The sequence below is a fragment of the Pongo pygmaeus genome, chromosome 19, assembly GCF_028885625.2.
Source record: "Pongo pygmaeus isolate AG05252 chromosome 19, NHGRI_mPonPyg2-v2.0_pri, whole genome shotgun sequence".
Taxonomy (NCBI): domain Eukaryota; kingdom Metazoa; phylum Chordata; class Mammalia; order Primates; family Hominidae; genus Pongo; species Pongo pygmaeus.
In genome coordinates, this window is record NC_072392.2 from 3,423,151 (window position 1) to 3,432,513 (window position 9,363).

General features: G+C 49.0%; 1 protein-coding gene across 2 annotated transcripts in view; it reads right to left on the reverse strand.

Annotated features, from left to right (window-relative positions):
* The window catches only part of SHPK (sedoheptulokinase), a 28,009-nt gene that overhangs the window by 16,651 nt on the left and 1,995 nt on the right, over nucleotides 1-9,363 (reverse strand). For both annotated transcript variants that reach the window (XM_054459286.2, XM_054459285.2), the window contains exon 2: nucleotides 4,929-5,070. In XM_054459286.2, the coding sequence (XP_054315261.2) occupies nucleotides 4,929-5,070 (142 nt within the window). The remainder of the gene's footprint in view (nucleotides 1-4,928; nucleotides 5,071-9,363) is intronic.

Consider the following 9,363-nt stretch of genomic DNA (forward strand, 5'->3'; position numbering starts at 1 on the left):
CTTTCAGTCACTAGGTTGGAGGTAGTTTGTTGTGCCGCGATAGGTCATCAAAATACTACTCCTGGTCAGGTGTGGTGGCTCACGCCTATAATCTCTGCACTTTGGGAGGCCAAGGTGGGCAGATCACCTGAGGTGAGGAGTTCGAGACCAGCCTGGACAACATGGCGAAACCCCATCTCTACAAAAAATACAAAAATTAGCCAGGCATGGTGGCAGGTGCCTGTAATCCCAGCTACTCCAGAGGCTGAGGCAAGAGAATCGCTTGAACCCAGTAGGCGGAGGTTGCAGTGAGCTGAGATCAGGCCACTGCACTCCAGCCTGGGCAACAGAGTGAGACTCCATCTCAGAAAAACAAAACAAACAAAAAAATGCTACTCCATTGTCTTTTCACATAGAATGTTGCTGTTGAAAAAAATCTAATGTCAATCTCATCCTTATTCTTTCATATGGGATCTGATCTTTTGCTCTGCAAGCTTTTGGAATTCTGTCTTTGAAATCCTTAAATGTTCACTAGACTATATCTAGCTGGGGGTTGTCTTTATCTCCTTTTCAACATTCTGTGGGCCCTTTCAGGCTGGGGTGTTCCATCTTATTTTGTCAATTATAGGAAATTTTTCTCCATTATTTCTTCAAAGATTTCCTCCTCTCCATTTTTATTTTTCCCTTCTGGTCTCCTATGATTTAGATGCTAGTGCTTCTATTTGTATCCTCAACATCTCTTAGCTCATCGGGCACGGTGGCTCACACCTGTAATCCCAGCATTTTGGGAGGCTGAGGTGGGTGGATCACTTGAGGTCAGGAGTTCAAGGCCAGCCTGGCCAACATGGTGAAACCCCTTCTCTGCTAAAAATACCAAAAATAAATTAGCCGGGCATGATGGCGGGCACCTGTAGTCCCAGCTACTCAGGAGGCTGAGGCAGGAGAATGGCATGAACCTGGGAGGCAGAGCTTGCAGTGAGCAGAGATCGCGCCACTGCACTCCAGCCTGGGCAACACAGTAAGACTCCATCACAAAAAAAAAAAAAAAAAAAAGCCAGGCGTGGTGGTGGGTGCCTGTAATAAGTTACTTGGGAGGTGAGATTTAGGCAGGAGAATCACTTTTTTTTTTTTTTTAAGTATTTATTGATCATTCTTGGGTGTTTCTCGGAGAGGGGGATGTGGCAGGGTCATAGGATAATAGTGGAGAGAAGGTCAGCAGATAAACACATGAGCAAAGGTCTCTGGTTTTCCTAGGCAGAGGTCCCTGCGGCCTTCTGCAGTGTTTGTGCCCCTGGGTACTTGAGATCAGGGAGTGGTGATGACTCTTAAGGAGCATGCTGCCTTCAAGCATCTGTTTAACAAAGCACATCTTGCACCGCCCTTAATCCATTTAACCCTGAGTTGACACAGCACATGTTTCAGAGAGCACGGGGCTGGGGGCAAGGCCACAGATCAACAGCATCCCAAGGCAGAAGAATTTCTCCTAGTACAGAACAAAATGGAGTCTAGGCAGGAGAATCACTTGAATCTGGGAGGCAGAGGTTGCAGTGAGCCCAGATCGCTCCATTGTACTCCAGCCTGGGTGACAAGAGCAAGACTCCATCTCAAAAAAAATAAAAAATAAAAAATAAACCGGTTTTCCACTCCCTTTGCCAGCTCTTGACATTACTGAACATTTTGATTTCTTACCATCCAATGGGTGGAAAATGATGCTTTGCTGTTTTCATCCGCACTGCTCTAATGACTAACAATGCTGAACATCTTTCCAGATGTTTATCAGCCATTGGTATTTCCTCTTCCAGGAATAACCTGTTGGTATTCTTCGCCCGTTTTTCCACAGGGCTGCTTGTTCTCTCTTAGTTACTGGTTCTTTACATGTACTGACCTGTCCTTTGTCCACTGTTCACTACCTGATATTTTCTCCCTGTCTGCTGCTCGCCTTTTAGCTTTCTTTTATGATCCTGGTTTCTCTTCTGCTTTTACTGGGCCTGAAAATGGAGTTTGGAAACCGGCGTAACCACAGGCCTTTCAGAAGACACGAATCACTCCGTCTCCTCCCCTCCAGCTCGCTCTGGGTGCCCTCACTGAAGCACTTAGCTCTCTGCTCAAGTTACTCCTGCCCATCTGTGTTGACTGTGTTTTGGAAGGTAGAGGCTGCATTCCTTCATTTCTCTCTCTCCCCCAGGGCCTAGCAAAGGGCTTTCTATGTTGTAGGTAGGGAAACCAAAGTGAATTAAGGCTGCCATTAAAATCGACAAGACTGGATCCCAAATGTGATTTCACCTGACTCCACGAAGCAGGCATCGCCGTCACCACACTGTGGCTTTCCTGCTTCCCAGAAACTGAAAACAATCCCAGAAGGCATGTGGGCTGGCTCAATAAAATATCCAGCAGCTCTTTCCAGCGATGTGGCTGATGGTTTGTGTGGTGGTTAGAGAGCTCAGGAGACAGGCAGAAAGGAAGGCATGTGACCCGACCACAATCATCAGCTCTCTGCTGTCCTCTTTGGGAAGGGTTTTAGTATTAAAAGGACATTTATTCTCATTAATGCAAAATTAAGGAGTTTTAAAAGCTTTTACAACCTAGACTCCGTCTGAGAGGTTAGCCTTGACATCCTAATCGCCTTCTGCTCCCGCCACTGCTCGGGGCCAAGCAGCTCCCACGGCCCCGGTGGGCCCGACAATAGGCGGACAGGAGGGAGGAAGGGGAGGAGGAAGAGCCTGCATCAGCTCCTAGGATTGCCCAGCCCCATCCTGGGAGTGATTAAAGGGTGCATCACTAAATGCCAGTCCCACTGACAGGCGGGTCACCATGCACTTCAGGGCACTCTAAATTGCCGACTCTCCATGTAGAAAGGGATAAATCCAAGGTTGAAATCCTCATAACTACAGCCCCCCAAAGTAGCCGTCCATCTTCTGCTTAAAATGTTGATCTGCAGTAAAATGGTAAAATGTTGATTTTGTTGAAGCTAAGTGACGGGTATATGCTGGTTCATAGCGCTATTCTCCCTGTTTGTTTGTCTAAATTAAATCTTTTATAGTTTCTTTTTTTTTTTTTTTTTGAGACGGAGTCTTGCTCTGTCGCCCAGGTTGGAGTGCAGTGGCGCAATCTCGGTTTACTGCAACCTCTGCCTCCCGGCTTCAAGTGATTCTCCTGCCTCAGCCTCCTGAGTAGCTGGGATTATAGGCACATACCACCACACCCAGCTAATTTTTGTATTTTTAGTAGAGATGGGGTTTCACCATGTTGGCCAGGCTGGGTCTCTAATTCCTGACCTCGTGATCTGCCCACCTCAGCCTCTCAAAGTGCTGGGATTACAGGCGTGAGCCATCATGCCTGGCCAATATAATTTCTTTTAAAGTTTGATTTGTTGTTGTTGTTGTTGTTGTCTTCTGAGACAGGGTCTTGCTCTGTAGCCCATGCTGGAGTGCAGTGGAGCAATCACAGCTCACTGCAGCCTCAACCTCCAGGGCTCCAGTGATCCTCCCACCTCAGCCTCCCAAGTAGCTGGGACCACAAACGTGTCGCACCACATCCAACTTATTTTTGCATCTTTTGTAGAGACGGGGTCCCACTATGTTGCCCAGGCTAGTCTTGAACTCCTGGCCTCAAGCAGTACTCCTCCTGCCTCGGCCTCCCAAAGTGTTGGGATTTACAGGCATGAGCCACCACGCCCGGCCTTAAAAAGTTTTTTTAATGCCTGCCGTAACAGGGAGCTCCCAACTTCCTACAGGAGCCTCATAATTCCTTGGGCATTCTGCTGGAAAGTCTCTCACTGAGCCACTGTGTCCCCCTGCGGCTCTGGTCCTCCACCAAAAACAAGCCTGCCAGGCCTTTAAAAGCTCCTCGGACAGACTTGGATTCAAAAGTGGGGTTCACTTGCTGAAATATGACCCTGAGCATATTATTCTAACCTCTCTGAACCTCAACCTCTCATCCACACAATGGGGACAACAGTGTAACCTATATCACCAGGTTGTTGGCAATATCCGATGAGATCATGCAACTGATGTCCTCTGCCAGGCACCAGGCATGTGAAGTGCTCATTGTGGTTTTACTGTCTTAGTTCTCCTCCTCAAGGCCAAATAGAACAGGTTACCCACCGCTGCACTGTGGCAGACCTTCATAAGACAACCAACTAGAAATGCTTAGCAACTGAACCCATAAAAAGGATATACCGGCTGGGTGTGGTGGCTCACACCTGTAATCCCAGCACTTTGGGAGGCTGAGGCAGGTGGATCATTTGAGGTCAGGAGTTCGAGACCAGCCTGGCCAAGATGGTGAAACCCCGTCTCTACTAAAAATACAAAAATTAGCTGGGCGTGGTGGCGGGCACCTGTAGTCCCAGCTACTCTGGAGGCTGAGGCAGGAAGATCACTTGAACCCGGGAGGCAGAGGTTGCAATGAGCTGAGTTTGCGCCATTGCACTCCAGCCTGGGTAACAAGAGTGAAACTCCATCTTAAAAAAAAAAAAAAAAAAAAAAAAAAGATATGCCCTGGAATTTTCAAAATCACAAATACGTAAACAACGACAAATGTGCCCCAATTCAAAAGTGTGCCCTCCATGTCCTGGCATCTCTTGCAGCTACAGCCAATCTCTCAGTTGTCTGCACTAATGTTCTGAGATACTGACACGGTAAAAAGAAAGCTATGGAAAATGCACTCTGCTGAATCCTTCAGGAGAATCCGAGAAAACACTCTCTTCCCTCTGCCTGTTCGTGGATAACGTGCTGATGATGTGGGAGTGGGCAGTTCCCTTGTTCACCTCACATTGGTACAAACAGAATGCTCACCCACGCAGGAAGCAGCACGTGTTCGTCCACTCCAAGAAATAAGACCCTATTCCCACTGCAGGATAACCCGACCCTTCACAGAAAGCCCCGCGCAGCACTGCTCTAGTTCTGGAAGTGACTGCTACCAGCCTGAGAGCAGCCCCGAGCCCAGCATACCTTGGCCTGTTTTCCAAAACACGACTCCATGCATCTGGCCCGACACCCCAATGCCCACGACGCTCCGCAGCTGGGGCCGGGGAAGGGCAGCAAGGCACTCGTGTAGGGCTTGGAGGATTCTACTCACATCCTGCTCCCGCCCCTGGAAGCAGAAGAGAACACATGGGCAGGGGCAGACACACGGGCAGGGGGAGGGGCACAGGCCTCCCAGGATGTCCTGGAGTAGGAATGCAGTGGGCAGCGTCCACTCCCTAACTTCACGGTTGAGGCGCTGCTGCAGGTGAGTTGCAGCAAACTGCCCGGGCCTGCCCTCCACTGGGGTGAGACTCAGCTGAGAACAGCATTCTCTGTGCTATAAATAGAAGAAATAAGGCCAGGCACGGTGGCTCAAGCCTATAATCCCAGCACTTTGGGAGGCCAAGGTGGGCAGATCACCTGAGGTCAGGAGTTCAAGACCAGCCTAGCCAACCAACATGGTGAAACCCCGTCTCTACTAAAAATACAAAAAATTAGCCAGGTATGGTGGCATGCACCTGTAATCCCAGCTACTCAGGAGGCTGAGGCAGGAGAATCGGTTGAATCTGGGAGGCAGAGGTTGCAGTGAGCCAAGATCGTGCCACGGCACTCCAGCCTGGGTGACAAAGTGAGACTCCATCTCAAAAAAACCAACCAGAGGAATCCACAGAAAGTTCAGAAGAGAAGAAGGGGAAGAGAGTTGTGGTTCAGCTCTCAATAAATGTCAGCTGTTTGAGGAACTAGCAAAGCTAAGGTCTTAGAAAGGCATCAGAAGGCTGAGTTCTCAGACGTCTTGCGTCCCCCCAGGGAGTGCTGTCTTCCCCTCCTCGGAAAACCTCTCACTTGCCCCTGTCAGCCCGCAGCCTTGGTCAGCGGCAGCTCTTGGCTCCTAACAAGCAGGAACAAAGAAGAGAAAGAAGGGAGGAGAGGAGGGGTAGGACGGGGCAAGGAGTACAGGGGAAGCACAGCCTTTTCCTAGGGAGCAGCCAGGCCCAGAGCTCAACAAGGATTCTACGTGCAAGAGACCACAGAGGAAGTGGAAGACAAGAGGCACAGAGGAGCCAGCTGGCTACGCAGGATCCCCAGGGAGAGGAAAGAAGAGCAGGGTGGGGACATGGGGTGGGGGGGGCAGGAAGAAGGGCCCTGGGAAGAGACATTTGTTTAGAGCCTCACTGTCCAATACCAAAGTCGTTAGCCACATGTGGCCAGTCTGAATTGAGATGTAAATGTAAAACACGCACCAGACTGCAATTTAGTATGACAAAAAATATACACTATCTCATTTAATACTGTTGTTTTGTTTTTTTTAAAGATAGAGTCTTGCTCTGTTGCCCAGGCTAGAGTGCAGTGGTGTAATCTTGGCTCACTGCAACCTCCGCCTCCCAGGTTCAAGCGATTCTCCTGCCTTAGCCTCCCGAGTAGCTGGGATTATAGGCTCAAACCACCAGGCCCAGCTAATTTTTGTATTTTTAGTAGAGACACGGTTTCGCCATGTTGGCCAGGCTGGTCTGAAACTCCTGACCTCAGGGATTCGCCCTCCTCGGCCTCCCAAAGTGCTGGGATTACAGGTGTGAGCCACCGCACCCAGCCTTGATTATCACACACCAAAATGATAATGTGTTGGATACAATGGGTTAAATAAAATATGCAATTAAAATTAATTTCACTTGTTTCTTTTTATTTCTTTTAATAGGGCTGCTAGAAAATTGAAAAGGCCATGCCTGGCTCCATTTGTAGGTTACATTTCATTTTTTTTTTTTTTTTTTTTTTGAGACGGAGTCTTGCTCTGTCACCAGGCTGGAGTGCAGTGGTGAGATCTCAGCTCACTGCATCATCTGCCTCCCAGGTTCATGTGATTCTCCTGCCTCAGCCTCCCGAGTAGCTGGGACTACAGGCGCCCGCCACCACACCCAGCTAATTTTTGTATTTTTAGTAGAGACGGGGTTTCACCATGTTGGCCAGGATGGTCCCAATCTCTTGACCTCATGATTCACCCACCTCGGCCTCCCAAAGTGCTGGGATTACAGGCATGAGCCACCGCTCCTGGCCTGCAGGTCATATTTCTACTGGACAGAGCTAGTTTAAAGAGTCCTCCCAGCGGGGCGCAGTGGCTCACTCCTATAATCTCAGCTACTGGGAAGGTTGAGGCAGGAGGATCACTTGATCCCAGAAATCTGAGACCAGCCTGGGCAACATAGTGAGACTCCACGTGGCCATGGGTTGGTGTGTCATCCCAGGACAGAGCTGCTGTTTAAAATGGGCCCAGGGTGAGTGGGTGCGTAAGTTGTGTGGGTGGAGACATGGGAGGAAATAAGCAGGCTGGATGTGGTAAAAACAAGGAGGCAGTGTTCAGCAGTTAGAAACAGTTTTAGGGGTGGGTGTGATTAGGGAGTAGCTCTTGGACAGACCCCCAATGTAACAGGAATAGACATTGCCCCCGCTCCTTGGCTCAGAATATCAGTTGTTCTACATCCACATCGAATCCTCGAGCTTTAGACTTGTACACAGTACTTAGAAGCTCATTAAATCCTACTCCTCAGGCCTCTTTTTACAGCGGAGGAAACTGACGCCCAGAGAGGAAAAATAAATATAAATTGTGAAAGGGTCACAGAACTGCCTTCAAAAACCTTGTATTTTAAATGGGCAAATACCAAAAACTATGATTGTCTGCACAGATGCCAAGCTTGACCCTAGTATAGCTAATACTTATGAGTGAAAAGTATGAACTTGAGGAAAGAATACAGCCAGCAGATATTACTATTTTTTTTTTTTTTTGGAGACAGAGTCTTACTCTGTTGCCCAGGCTGGAGTGCAGTGGTATGATCTGGGCTCACTGCAACCTCTGCCTCCCGAGTTCAAGCGATTCTCCTGCCTCAGTCTCCCGCGTAGCTGGGATTACAAGCACGCATCACCACGCCTGGCTAATTTTTGTATTTTTAGTAGAGACAGGGTTTCACCACGTTGGCCAGGCTGGTCTTGAACTCCTGACCTCAAGTGATCTGCCCACCTCGGCCTCCCAAATTGCTGGGATTACAGGGATGAGCCACTGCGCCCGGCCACAGATATGACTATAGATCACTGGTTCCTACTTGGGGTGGTTTTGTCACCTAGGGAACATTTGTCAACACGGAGACATTTTTGGTTGTCACATCTGGGGAAGAGAGGCAAGCGTGGTTGGCATCTAGTAGGCCAGAGATGTTGCTAAACATTCTACAACGTGCAGGACACCCCTCACACAACAAAAACTATGCAGCCCAAAATGTCAGCAGCACCAAGGTTGAGAAACCCTGCTATATGGACTAACTCACAGCAGTGCTGTTTGTCCCAGAGCACGATTCATATGTGGTGTGGGGGGGTTAATGACTGGCCTCCGCTAAGCACTTCATTAGACAGGTGTGGCACACCGGGTGAGCCTGTAAGCACAGAACAGCCTGCTGAAAGCTGGGGAGGGAGTGCAGAAAAGTTTTCAAGAAGTGGCCATGCTGGGCACGGTGGCTCACACTTGTAATCCCAGCACTTTGGGAAACCGAAGCAGGCGGATCAGTTGAGGTCAGGAGTTTGAGACCAGCCTTGCCAACATGGTGAAACCCCCTCTCTACTAAAAATACAAAAAAATTCGCCAAGCATGGTGGCGCACACCTGTAATCCCAGCTACTCGGGAGGCTGAGGCATGAGAATCACTTGAACCCAGGAGGCAGAGGTTTCAGTGAGCAGTGATTGCACCACTGCACTCCAGCCTGGGTGACAGAGCAAGACCCTGTCTCAAGAAAAAAAAAAGTTTCCTATTTCAAGAGAAACGGGCACTTTCTGAGCCTACTCTCCCCTAATGCCAGCTCTCCTGCTCACCCCACCAGGGTCAGAGCCAACTTTGCCTCCAATTCATAGTCCTTTAAGTAAGAATCCTTTTAATATGCCCTAATGCCCCAACCAAGCTACTCTTGAAAGCTTCTATGTAGATATAAAGTGCTCCTGAAATCCCTATCCTCAGAAATGTTTCTGAGCCAAATGGGCTCTGAACCCTAAACAGCCATGTCCATGTATGTGGCAAGAGCTTGTGAAAAACAAAGCTTGGCCGGGCGCAGTGGCTCACACCTGTAATCCTAGCACTTTGGGAGGTTGAAGTGGGCAGATCACTTGAGGTCAGGAGTTCAAGACCAGCCTGGCCAACATGGAGAAACCGTGTCTCTACTGAAAATACAAAAATTAGCCGGGTGTGGTGGCTCACACCTGTAGTCCCAGCTACTCAGGAGGCTGAAGCAGGAGAATCACTTGAACCCGGGAGGCGGAGGTTGCAGTGATCCAAGATCACGCCACTGCACTCCAGCCTGGGCAACAGAGTGAGACTCGGTCTCAAAAAAAAAAAAAAAAGAAAGAAAGAAAGAGAAAAAAGAAAAGAAAAGAAAGCTCTTGGGAGTGGATC